This window comes from Diadema antillarum, unplaced genomic scaffold (assembly GCF_040938485.1).
Source record: "Diadema antillarum isolate AM-2024a unplaced genomic scaffold, OU_Dant_1.0 seq00000937_RagTag, whole genome shotgun sequence".
Taxonomy (NCBI): domain Eukaryota; kingdom Metazoa; phylum Echinodermata; class Echinoidea; order Diadematoida; family Diadematidae; genus Diadema; species Diadema antillarum.
The window spans coordinates 78411-92812 of NW_027271788.1; the positions used below are offsets into that span (position 1 = coordinate 78411).

Genomic DNA, 14402 nt, shown 5'->3' on the forward strand with positions numbered 1-14402 from the left:
GCCCCGGCAGAAAACACGTACAGCGTTACCCCTCCAGGCTCACGCGACTGTTTGTTTTCACTCCACCGCTATCCATGACCCCATGACACGCAAAATACCCGGATGTCCGACCATGAGAATAGGGCTTATAAATCCACGGGAAGATAAAGGGAGCGAGCTACTATGGGGGGATTCCCATATTGTGCATACATGCAGTCGCATCGCAGTACATGCGAAGCGTGTAAATACGGATACCCGCAATCTTCAGAAACAGGAACCTTACAATTAAATGAAAGCCAGGCTCGTTAATGATCGACTCAAAAAGCACGAGGTAACTTCAATTACGACCTTTCCCGGGAGTATTACAGCGTAGGGCCACATAGCAGACGAAGGAAAGGAAAGGTCATAAACTGTGAGTGTAGGGTCTAGAGCTTGCTGGACGGCAACTTCCGTATTATCTTAGACATTTTTGACGAGACAGTACAGTCAGCGACACAGTGCCAGGGCAGGGCATCAGGGTCAGGCAGGCTGATGTTATGTTACTTGGAGCTGAGGTGACACTATCGTTTGATATCTGCGACATTTTGTGACACTCTTCGTCATCACTCAGTGTGTAATCTTCATAAATAGAGGTGAGATGATGCTACTGCTGAGTATAATTTGTGTGAAACATTAGCGTCGTTATGCTTGATTGTTTCTGAAAGGCCTTAAATTATGAGTTAGTAATGTGCACGGGCAGCAGGTCGCTCGAGGTCTTCGCTCTTCGATGGCGTCGGCGGAGTTACGGCCCCCTTGTGTGGGAGCACCCGGCGACTGACACAAGCTCTTGCGCTGCGCTGCGCTCGATGCAATGTTCCACCTATTGTATTGTCTAGATACAACATGCAGGCCTGTACACCGCACGGTAGTAGTTTGTAGCTGTACAGATCTACATTACATAGTTAGAGAAGTAGGGTATTCCACTTCCAATCTTTGAATCAGTTTGATGGTTTGTGGCCATAAACTATGGAGATATAGTCTATGCTTGTGTTCAACTTCTACACTGTGGAATCTCAAGCAAAGCATACCATTATTGCTGAATTTTGCCAGAGACATTCTAGAATATCAGCAGTTTTGACTGATATATATCAAGTTGGGAAATTTCATAATATTATTAGTATCTATACAACCATATCAATCACATTATTATGTTTTTGAATATAAGCCGATGATTGCATGCTACTTATTGGCTTAAAGCAATTTCTTTATTCATTCATCCAGAGACATCCTAAATACTATACTCTCTGACTAAGGGATCAATTCTCTTATACAGAACCAGTATCCTAAAGTCACAATTCACACCCTAAAGTAAAATACACACAAATCCTATACTAGAGCATCAGTTTGTCTTGTGTGTAAAGAATTAATGAATCCTCTTCCATCACATTGTGTCATCTGGTAGTGGGGGTCCTTATTTTGTAGGGCCGGACTGTTACATTTTGAGCTGTAGTGCAATTGCTGCAATTATTGCAATTATTGCAGATAAAAAAAATAAGAAAAAAAAATTATTTTTCATTTCTGGAGTCCCTGCATGTCTGTTTCATGTTGATTTGAACAACATCTTCACAAATTTATCAGAAATATGTTTAAATGCGTGCTCTGATGACAAGGTACTGTAGAAAACAACACAAAACATGTACAAATTGTATTGTAGCCAAATATTGTTTGATATGATATGTCACAGTATCTTCATATCAAAGTGAATGAACTTCAAATGCTTTCAATGCAAATTTACAGTGTATGACACAGTTTGGTGACTGAAATCATAACATACACTTTATGTTGTGGGGGCATTTCATGAAGCGTTTTGTCCAAAAAAGTTGTCAAACAAATTTGCTCTTAGGAAGCCAATCAAATGCACAGAGTTCAGTGGTTTATAGCAGTTTGTCAAAAATACAATATTTCCGACCAAACATGGAATATGCCCCCTACTTTATGTTAGACGTGTGTGGAATCTAAAATAAACCCATGGCAGCCAGGATCTTTATGGATTGTGTACAAAGGCAATTATGGAGCTCACATATTTCTGGAGGAACTGGGTTAAAACTTTTGTTTTCAGTGAACCGTCCTTAACCTTTCTTGTGTCCATGGAGTCTGAAGTAGTGCCAAAATGTCCTCCTCCACTTTGTCCGATTTATTTATATTTTTATCAGCAACCATTTACTGTATGCCATGATTAGCAAACTGTCTAATTCTTCACGTTTTGGGATGTGAAATTGGGACTACAACCGTAGAGTACAGTACCGTTGAGAGAATGTATGTTTTACTTTTTTTACCAACTCGTCCAAACCCAATACCGGTAATATACTGGTCCTGTCCTTTTTTCAACCAGCCCTAACAATGTAAAATTTTAGATTGTAGTCTGTTAATATGTTGAGTATATTTGTCAATTTCTGAATTTAAAGGGATGCAGTCCTCACAAAATTAAAAAAAATATGTTGTTGTTGGTACCTCCAATGAACTACTTTCACCAAAAACAAACTTTCAAATCACCAAATAAGCTTGTACATTTTGGTTGAAAAAGTGTGACTCTGCATGGTGAATATGCTAATGAGCAAGTCTTGGCGGAGAGTCATACGTCGTCGATGCACAACTCTTTCCAGCGGTGTTCTGCTCATCATGCGTACGCTCCCTAGTTATTTATAAATTATACATGTTTACTATTTGTTTTTATATTAATTGTATATATGTGCATAAATAAGCTTGAAATATTTTGTTTGAAATAATAAAACCACATATTGTCACATTTTATGAAAAAATCAGATATGATCATTTTGAACACTTAAATTGGTTTTCTGAGGCACGGCTGTCAACTTGAGAGTAGGGCATCAATGACTTTGCACCTTTTGGTAGGCTCATTACACGATCGCTTGCAGGAATTATTTTTTAAAAATCGCGTACAGAGACAATTTTTGATGTCCATGCGTATAAATTGGTGAAAGGTTATATTTTTTACTCTTCTTAATTATCAGTACAGTGAAAATCTCAGGACTGCTTCCCTTTAACCCTAACTAGGCCGGGGGGGGGGGGGGGGGGGGGGGGCCTCCGAGGCCCCCCCCTCAACGTTCCGCGCAATGTATCGCAATCGCAAAAAGCTATCGCTGTGACGTTTCATGACTTTTTTCTTTCAAGTCTCCCGCATCTTTTGACACCAAATTTGCGACACCCGGGTGTGTGGTTTTGAAGTTACGCATAAATATGTACATGCATGTCAGACCAAAAATTGCTCAAAAACGTGAATTCGTGTACAATTTCAATGCAAACTGTGCTTACAGGCAAATTTCATAAAAGCATGATTATTTTGGTGTTTTATAGATTAAAATCAATGAATAACATATTTTCTTGTTCGGAGCGATGTCGCGCACAAATTTCATCGAAAAAACAACGAAAAACATAAAGTCGAAAAAACAGAAATACATAAGAAATTCCAAAAACAATGAAATACTTAGGAATTTTTTCTGATATCACAATTTTTTTTAAATTACATTTGCTAAGAACACTAAAAAGAATATTTACACAAAAAATGTGCCTGTTTTGAGCTTTATTTTGTGATTTATACCAAATAGTCTGATTTCATGCATCATTATACATAAATTAGCATAATTTAGCATAAATGATATTTTTTTAAAAATTTAACTTCAAGGTATTTGAGATTACATCATAGGCAACGTGTGTGCCAATTTTCGTTGCGATCGCACGGTCGACGGCCGAGATCTAGGCCCCCCCCCCCCGGCTCTACTCATCTGCCCGACAGTTATTCTTAGCGGTCTTTAATTGCCAGATGGGCACAAGTGTTAAGCAAGGACGAATTTGCCCATCAAGGCAATAGCTGGCTTTCACATCTCATGAAAGGAATCGTATCAAGTATCAAAAGCTTGCAATAATTATATTTTGGCATGATATTGTAAGGCTTTGATATCAGTGTCAAGTAAAAGTTATTTTGTTGGTTTTGTGCACACAGGTATCCACTGAGCCATGCAGGCAACTCTGTGAGATTCTTGCTGTACATAGTGAAGCAGAGGGCATCAATTGTCACCATGGCAACGGATGATGTGCAAAGTGCCTATCAGGATCTTCGGGAGAAAAATGTTTCTTTCTATGACTTCCTGTTTGGACCCGATGGGCGCCTCACTTCTGATTCATTCTCTGAGGTCAGTTTGAGGTCAATCGATATTAGGTATAGCACCCTGAAGAAAGGAACCAAGATGTACCGTCGGGTGAAAGTGGATTCTCTCGTAATGTATGCTCTCAATGTGAAAACACTGTCAACATTTTTGAGTGCGAACTCTGAGGAAGAACCAAACGGAATGTGGTGCATCAGTCTGTTTGAACTCTTGGAAGATGTCAGTGTGCTAGAGATCAGGGAGGATGTGGCTCAAGAAATCTGCAGGATGTGGATTGAGAATGGCACAGAGAGTAAGGAGACAGAAAACGGTCCTGAAGAGGTGGCCGACACAGCCCCAGAAACAAGTGATGAAGATCTGCAAATGAAGGAGAAGTATCAAAAATTACTGGAGAGAACAAATATGAAGCATAGCAATCTTGTTGATTACATCTTCGAAGTGTTATTGCCAGACTATACAGGTATGCAAGGTATTTTGTACTCAAGACTTGACCACACATATTCCCTGCTAGTTGTGAAAAACTTTATGAAGTTTAAAATCCGGGAGCATTATGCTCTCCGCCAGAACTTTGTGTTCCCAAAGACATCGCTGGGCAATCTGTCCTCAGATGGTGAGGGTTTTCTGTCCCTTCTTGCCTCCCCACAGTCCCTCACAAACCTGGATGACACAGACAGCGGCAAACAAGAAGAGACCAGGCAAGGGAAAGACCCTCAGCTGGAACTCCAGGGTAAAGCGGAAGCCGTGCCATCTTACGATGATCACTACCCCACCCCGGAAGAATACAATGACTACACATACAACGGCAACCTGGATTATGAGGATCTGAGGATCGATGCACCAACGGAGACTGGTAAATCTCTGGCGTCGAGACCGGGACAACCCCCTCCCCCTCCTCCAGGTTCAGCAGCATATGCTGAACCCGTCTACAGCGTGGTCAACAAAGCTAGCAAGAAGCCGACGCCCCTTACTCGTGCAGACAGCAAAGAATCACCGGGAGGTGGAGGTGGGCCACGCCCACCCAGACCACCTCCACTGGAGACGATTCCAGTAGGGGAGCAGGATTCCCCGGCCCAGATCTCGGTCCAGCAGAAACCATCCCGGCCAGTGGCCCCGCCCACCATCAGGCGTAAGCTGACTGACAGCAACTTGTCACATGATGGTCGCGACGACACCCTGAGCTCCCCGCCCAAAGGACCCCCAAAGCCGAAGGCTCGCTCCAAGAGTGAAACTACTAAATTTTAACTCTACCAGCACCGTCGTCAACCATGCTGTATGTGAAGTTAATGGTATCTGACATCAGCAGTGCCAAAAGGGTTAACTGCTCTTTCCCACGTCTCTCTGAAATCTACACTTCTCTTTCAAATAGCTGCATGCACTATTCACGTAAAAGAGTTTTGAAATACTTTAAAATAGTAACAGAGTAGAGTTTTCTCAGTTTGTTTCAGTGTACACACTAGCTCTTATAGACTTTTCATACTTATCAATTAGGTTCCATGGCATTTGCTCCTGTGACGATTGCAGCTATGAAATATCTGCAAGCTATAACTATAAAGCCAAACATGAATTTTACCTAACATAACACTAACCCTAATCCTAATCCTCATATCAAACTAAACCAAAAACCCTATCACAACTCTAACCCTAACAGTAAGTCCTTTACGAGAAAATAACACTGGAGCAACTGTTAATGGAGCAAATGCTGTGTCACCCGTGAATTCATATTGTTGGAAAGTCACGGCAGACAACAAGAAAAAGAATTATTAGTTAATCTGCAAGATGAGGTGATCTGTGAATGTTGAGACAATTGTATAGTAAAGTAGGCAGAAAATTCAGTCGCCAGTGATGGTAAGTAGGGTAATAACCAATTAAAATTCCAGTGTGTCAGTGCAGGGGTAGTCTGCATTAAGGTCACATGCCATTCTGTCATTGTGTACATTATAGCACAGTGATGTAGAATCCTGTACAATTGTAGCTGACCCTACTTCCCAAGTTGGCGTGGTGTTGCCATGGAGAATGGCCTCAATGTCTTTGGTACCAAGTTTGGTCCTTCAGTTATCTTTAGATTAAACATTCATGTGAGGGTACTATAAATTCAGTTGAACAAGATGAAATATTGGTATTCTTTGGAATTAAGAGTGTCTGTACCAAGTTACCTGCACCTAATCAACCAAATACATGAATAGAATCAAAACACCCCCCCCCCCCAAAAAAAAAAAAAAAAAAAAAAAAAATCAAAAGAAAAAAAAATGTCTTGCAGCCAATTCTTGCAAAAAGTTTGATCATAGGGAGTAATAATTAGGTCAGAAGTAGCAAAGAATGCAAACCACTGAAATAGGAAATACAACTCTTGAAGGCATCCACTTGCAACACCCCATTTGGCCTTTCCCAGGTATTGGAACTTAATGTAAAATTCCTTTTGTGTTCAAGTATCCTCATGTACTTCAATCCTTCTCTTTTATTCTAACTGGCAAACTTGTGTCTACAATTGGTACTACATGTAGATTCCCAAGCTGATAGTATTCTTTACCATAATAATAATAATAATAGCTGGTTTTTATATAGCGCATTTCACACACTTCAGGGTTTCAATGCGCTTTACAGACTATTATTACCCCGGTCACTGGATACGTTATTTCCAACCAGCACTAACAGTGCTCATTCTCCACTCCCTGGGGAGCATTCCAGCCAGTCGCAGCCATTTTACAGGCGCGCACATGCTGATCAACCAACATAAGCTTTCTCATCCTACCGGGTACCCATTTATACTCCTGGGTGGAGAGCAGCAATGTGGATAAAGTGCCTTGCTGAAGGGCAAACGTGTCGGGCTTGGCATGGGCTCGAACCCATCCATACCACGCTCATGTCGTTCACAGACGAGCGCTCTTATCCACTCAGCCACGACACCTCCATGAGTGCCTATGAATAAATTACAATATTAAACTTAACAACTTCCTTCTGGAATGCCCAATAATTAAAGAAATGTGTAAATATTTGATCAGCACAAGTGCAGAAGAGTTGTATGTGATCTCATAGATCGTAAAGTTAAATTGATAGGTAACAAGGGGGTATTTCATAAAGCTGTTCTTAAAGTTACGAACGACCTCAGAGCAACTGGTGATCAGTTCTTGTGCTGAATTATTGAAATTCTGATAAGTATACATAGCACATCAGAACTGATCACCAGTTGTTCCTAAGCTGTTCGTAACTTTAAGAACAGCTTTATGAAACATGACCCTGGAACTGTAAATATTCTAGAAAACAGCACGCATGTGTATTATGGGTGACGGAGAGGCTAAAGTACATCATGTATCACAATCAGTTTGTCATTCAGACAAACTGTTCAAAGCAGGTGCGCAAGGGTTAATGAACTTCACAGTGAGGCTGTGCAAGATGTAATCCTGGCTGGCTGTTAATCAGCTTGACATTTTTGACCTCTGGCCTCACAGGTCATGAGAATCCCAGATTGTCTTTAGAACATTAAAGGGATGGTAGAGTATTGGATGAGGTGAAGATTCAGCTCTTAACTTCTTTTTTGTGTGTGAGATATTTCAAAACCACTTTATGAAAGGTTCAAGAGTATACAATTCTAAAAGGAAATCAAAGTGTATTTGATAAAAATTGGTTTTGAAATGCCTGGATATACATACTTATATCCAAAAATTAAAATAAAATCAAAAGCGATCCTCATTAAAAAATGTGTCCCATCTTTTATTAGGATTGCTTTGTTTTGGATATCTCAGCCATTTCAAAAGCAATCTTCATCAAATAAACTTTGAATTCCTCTGACTGATTATACACTTCATAAAAGTTTTTCTTTTTTTTTTTCAAAAAGTCATCATCAAAAAATGTTGGAAGCCTGAAGCCCCATCTCAACCAAAACTGTACCATCCCTTTAAAGCTCCTCTCCTACCACACCATGCCCTTTTCTTATTGTTTTATTTCCTTCTTCAGTAGCTTTTTGACATGTACACAGTAATGCAGTGTTGAGGAAGTCTATTTGTGCAAAAAAAGAGAAGGATACAATGTATTCTATTGTAAGCACAGGTGTTCAATGTCAAGAGTAGGCCTTTTAAACAAGGCTGGTAGAATGAGGCAGTAACACCATAAATTTATATGGAGATTGCTATTGCAGGTACACCATGTAAGCTTTGGAGTTAAAGGTTGTGGTCTGTGTCTTGTGTCGTTGTACAGCTCACGTACATGTATGTGTGTGTAAACATTGGTAGAGGGTGTGCACATTATTGCATTTAGAAACATTGCAATGTCGAAGGGCAAGTTAAAAAGTGCTTGTTGCAGCAGTGTTTGTAATGTGATAGAAACTGTAAACAGATCTTTATGGTCTTTATTTAAGTGATATGATTAGTGTAACTCCTTTATTCACATTTTGTATAGACACAGAATCAGTGATGTTCAAACATAAGTTATTATTTGTTTCTTTTGTTATAATGTTGTATACTTTAATATCAAAATTGTGACCAGTATACAGATATTACTTGCCAGTGTCAGATTTGTGAACCTCCAATAATATGAGAAGTGTGCAGTATCAAGATTAATGTGCAGTAGATTTAATTTGTTTCTTCTAATTTCCCTTGATAGAATTGTTTAATGGAAAGTTGTAAGCCACACCTTCTGATTTGAAGTGATTATCTATCAGTTCCTGAGTATTTATCAATTCTGGGTTATCTTTTGTTTTTTTCATGTCATTGAAACCTGAACTTTTTTAAGTTTGCTATTTTTTTTTTCAGGACTGTATCTTCAGCATATTACTGTGAGGGCATTTAAGAGCTGAAATTCCTGCATCAATCTGTTGGATATCACGACAACAAACATAATATCTTGTCTGATGAGATTTGCAGGCTCAAAATACATGAATAAAGAAAAATGCAATCTAAGCCCCACATAGATTATTGTATTGAACAATTCTTCATTCCAGCATAGGTCAGTTCTTCGTGCCCACCTTCTACTAAAATAATGAAAAACAAAGAGATTTCAATAGTAATAGTACCAATGATCTTGTGTGTAATTGAATGGAATGGCTCGTAATGCAACATTGGAAAAAGCACTGAGTACCGGTACACTATTTGTTATACTCTAGAATTATTGTGTGCAGAAAGTCACGTTCAGCATATGAAGTGTCAAGCACATAGTTGTTTGCTTTCTTAATCTTTGCACCTTATTCGTAGGCCTACTGTAATCTAAGATTGTGATGAGAGGTCCATAATACATTCTAGTATAGTTGTGACATTATCCTGATATAGAAATGAATTGTTCGATTGCAGAACATGTTAACGTGTCAACTAGAGCCGCTAAAAACAAAGAAAAGGGCAAGAAAATGTGGTATAGAGGTACTTTCAATCATACAACTTCAAGAATATTGCTTGTTATGTAACAAGTGAAGTATCACTTTAAACTGTTGAGGACAATTTGATTTTGCTACAACACACATTTCCCATAAGACACCTGCCCAAGGTTCATTTGCTCTATCTGATGGTGGACTTACATTGTACGAAAGTTAAAAAAATGTTTTAAATGTCGCTTTAATAACCTGGTTTTGCTATTGCACTGTTCAAGTATATACACTCCATTAAGTTGCTTGTATTTCGCTCTCCCTGTTTGATTTACAACTTTGATTATGTTTTTACCACCTACCCGCTTCTTACAGTGTCAACGTGTACTGCCTATAGAGGAAGTTTCAATGACACCATCGAGTACACGTAAATATGCTTGCCCATGTGTTGGGGGCCCTCATACACGGTTTTTTCACCTCAGCCTATATTGTAGCTCAAGTTCAAGTTCAAGTTCAAGTTCAAGTTGATTTTATTTCACTTCCAACAAACAAATAAGAAATACAAAGAAACACTCATATACACAGACGTCGTGAAATCTGTTCATCGCATTGTGGTACAGATTTCACGACGTCTGTGTATATGAGTGTTTCTTTGTATTTCTTATTTGTTTGTTGGAAGTGAAATAAAATCAACTTGAACTTGAACTTGAACTTGAACTTGAGCTACAATATAGGCTGAGGTGAAAAAACCGTGTATGAGGGCCCCCTACACATGGGCAAGCATATTTACGTGTACTTTAAATGTTGCATCTCATGTCCCATAAAAGGCAGGTGGGTATGTGGTATACGTACAATGCACTAGAGCAAAGCGCTTGATATGCACATGATTAGTTTTCGCTCCTCAGTCATCACGTCATTTGACGTCACGGAACCTTGTCTATTGAAAACAGTCTATGTCACAAGATTCTGGTATGTTAAGCCCTTGATAGACTGGTCCCAAGTACAATTTTATACTGGGGCAGGTATCTGCAGTGGAGGAACGCATTCGCAATGTGCTATAGACCGATTCGGGTTTGTTGAGGGCAGCAGACATTTCATGGCACTAGACATTTCATGGCACTGGGCGCAACCATAGTGGGTGTCTGAGCCGACCCCCCCTGCTCTCCCCCACCCCGGGCAACATGTTTATCACGCACTTGTAACAAAGGTTCGCGCACTAAGCAAGCATTCGCGCACTCAGTACGAGACGCCCATTGGCTAAAGCAGTTTTTCATTCTGCGCGCGTGCTAATGTAGGGAGAGGGGTGGGGAGTGGGAAGGGGGGGTCGGCTAAGACACCAACTATGGCTGCGCCCATGCCAAAAATACACATAGCGTGTCACAGAATCGGTCTATAGTGGACTCCTGTTATAACAAATTCCTTGGGACTGACAGTTTTCTTTTTTATATCAAGATTTCTTTATACCGGAACATAATATAAACGATAAATGTACATAGAGCCGATGATGGTGTGGGATGAATTTTTATTTTGTTTTAACCGGAATTTTGTTACCGTGTTTGTTTTAACAGGAGTGCACTGTAGAAGGGATTTTACAGGGATGTCCGGTTATTTTGTGTTTCCAATGTTCATTAGCCTGCATTATAAAACTGTCACATTTTGGTCAGTCCACATTTATAAGATGTTCACCAATATAGTTCTAGAGATGGTATAAAAAACAGTGTTCAAAGGAATGTAAGTGTTATGGTACTTATCTTTTTTCTTTCATCATTATAAGTTGAAAAATAACAAATTGGCATTGACCACTAATTACTTGACATTCATGTGTTAGTACATCGATGTCTGTCCAGCATTATATATCAAACATTTTCATTTTGGCAAAAATTCTAATAGATGGCTTGTTTGATGCAGTTTTGGGGCAAAGTTATCCCTCATTAAGAGTGTTTTAAAAAGCTCATATTTTTGTATTAATTGCAAAGCAATTGAAACAGAAAATAACATGACATCCCTGAAAATTACCCTTTTACTCTGGAAATACCCAGATCTCTTTATTCAATGTTAGACGTACATGCCTCTCTTTTCTTTCCTCTCTCTCCAAACGTGTGAAGTGGCACTCATAATATATCGGTGAAGAGTGTAGATTCTATTACTGGCACTTATATGTATTTAGTCGAAGGAGTATATCTAAACTAGGCATGCATCGAGTCATTAAGGGATAATCAAATAGGATGGAGAACCAGACTTTGTAGTGGGTCGTCCTTTTTATGATAGTTTTGTATTCAATGATATGAAATAAAAAGTGAAATTGAGAACACTTCATATCACTTTTCATTGTGTATAAAGTGCTACTAATGTTTCCTGTATCCTGTTAACAATGTGTTTGTTATTCATACATTATATCCTAGTTGTTATTCAAGGATGTTTTTCCCCCAGTATTATAATTATGTGCAACGCACCCAGATTAAAGGGAAGAAATAGTTTTTATGCACATAGGGCTTCAGGTTTCTAACTGTTGTTTTTTGTGAGATGATGAGAAATCTGTTTTGAAAATATGAAAGGGCGGATAACCCTATGAAGAATTAACTCTACATAGCAAAGTTTATTTGCTGAAAATTGGTTTTTGAAATGGCGGAGATATGAAAAACACAAAGTGATAAGAAAAATTGTACCCACCTTTTCGTAAGACCACTTTGTATACTTTTGGATGTCCTTTAATTTACCACTTTTCTCTCGACATTATTGAGATGAATTTTATTATCTTAAGGGCAATGATAAATTTTATAACCCCATCAAGGGTGACAATGACTTCTAAAACCTTATTAAGGATGGCAATCACTTTTATAACTTTATTAAGGATGACTAGGCTTTGTGTTCTTGACACTAAATTGTAGTGTGATGTGTGATAATGCTCATTAGCATTATCTCTAGACAGTCAACTTCCATTATGACCCATTACTAGGTATCAATTGATTAACCCGTCGAGGACTAGTGCTGAGTATACTCGGGCAAGTGTCTTTGGGAAATGTGTGTTAGAGCAAAATCTGTCCTTCCTCAATGGGTTAAGCTTTAGAGCAATGGATGCTGAAATAAGACCAAGCTGACTTAATGATCTCCCTCTCCTCCTAATGCTTCCTATTCACATTCAACCTGATTGCCCTGTTCACACCCTGCAACGAGATTAACCCGTTGAGGATGAGTCCTGAGTATACTTGGGCAGGTGTCTATGGGAAATGCGTGTTGTAGCAAAATCAAACACCTCAACGGGTTAATAAGTAGTTAGAACTCTATTGGAGAAATGTCTCATAAAGATGGGTGATTATACTTGGTGGAAATTACACTTGATTTCCCAAGTTGCTTTAATTTTAATGCTATGTAACACTTTGCCTTGAGGACAGTTTAATGATGTTTGTTAAGCAGAGAACTAGAACATGAAATGAATTGAAAAGAGAAATGTGAGTTAGAACGTGATGTAAAGTCAGATCACTGTGACACTTCTTTATTTTCATTCATTCACTCGCCAATTGCAAATCACTTAATGCAAAAGGTATAACCCACAGCCCTCAGTAGCTTGATGTAACATATGGATGCACTGATGATAATATATGCTTTTGCAAACCATTCACAAAATGTTTGTAAATTTTGAAGTTTGAAATGAATATGTTCCATGAGTGCACCTTTGTTCTGTAAGAGGTTATGACAAGCTTTGCAGCTTGGCAAAGATTTTTACAGTAATTGAATATTGGCGAAATGAAAAATGCAAGCTATATCCAATTTATTCACCATTCCTCATTATGTTAAAATCAACTTGAAAAACATGAAGGGGAAATTTTCCTTTAAGGCATGACAGTACAAAGAGCAGATTGTGCCTAAAGAAAAAAACAATCTGAGGTTTTAAGTTTCTGGTTTTGGTTTGTCCTATAGTTCATCAAACTTTTGAAGTTGGTTTTTACACAAATTAAAGGTATAGTAGCTATAGATCTTTCAAGTTATTCAAGTCAAGTGAAGATTGTGGGTTGTTAGCAAATGTACATTTATTTTGTAATGACTTTTCTAATTCTAGCTGGTCTTAATTTTTCAATGGCCAGTCAGACTGCCTCATAGTGTGTGCCTGTTGGTCATTCTCCTCCTTGACCATGTGAAATGCTACATCTAGAAATGTAGCCTGGAAACCATGGGCTATTTTGGCTTTGAATAACTTTATCTTGCCCTATTTTTGGTGCAGTATGAATTTATATTGCCCTCTTTGGTGCAGTATGAATTTATATTGCCCTCTTGTTGGTGCAGTATAACTTCATGTTGCCTGTTGGTGCAATACTGGTACCATGGAAAGTTCTCTATATTGTATTATATACCTCATTTCCAGAATCCTCTCATCTGATTGGTTAAAAGGGGAGTCATGAAAATAACTGTGCCCTATTTTTGAGTTACTGTGACCGGGGCCCGGGCACAGTTAGTAAATAGGTTTTAGAGACAGTCGCGACCCCGTACACATAGATTGCTCTATGTACGCACCAATGATACGACCGCCGCGCATTCGATCAGCGTGCTGTAAAAGAGACTAGCGGACTGGTTTGGAGACAGTCGCAACCCCGTTACTTTGTTACGGTAGTACACGTACACTGTATGTACACATAGCTAGATGATCACTGTGTACGCACCAATGACACGACCGCCGCGCTGTCGATCAGCACTGATTACGAATGCTGTAAAAGAGATTAGAATCTATATTTTCGGTATCTATATTTCGAAATCTATATTTTCGGTATATAAAACAAATAATGACTGCTTGATATTCGGGGTACAGTTAAAATTATGTAGGCCCTCGGTGATGTGAAAACCATAACCATGCCCTCAGCTTCGCTTCGGGCATAGTTACGGTTTTCACATCACCTCGGGCCCATAATTTTAACTGTGCCCCTCATAGCAGTCATTATTTGTATACCGCATATCTGATATGGAGAAGGATTCAATGGAAC

At 39.0% G+C, this 14402-nt stretch overlaps 1 protein-coding gene across 1 annotated transcript; it reads left to right on the forward strand.

Annotated features, from left to right (window-relative positions):
• The first annotated feature begins 220 nt into the window (after positions 1–220).
• On the forward strand, positions 221–6435 carry LOC139741596 (uncharacterized). Its single transcript, XM_071652176.1, has 2 exons — positions 221–611; positions 3980–6435. The coding sequence occupies exon 2, from the start codon at positions 4056–4058 to the stop codon at positions 5382–5384; it is 1329 nt and encodes a 442-aa protein (XP_071508277.1). The 5' UTR covers positions 221–611; positions 3980–4055; the 3' UTR covers positions 5385–6435.
• Positions 6436–14402: the final 7967 nt, after the last annotated feature.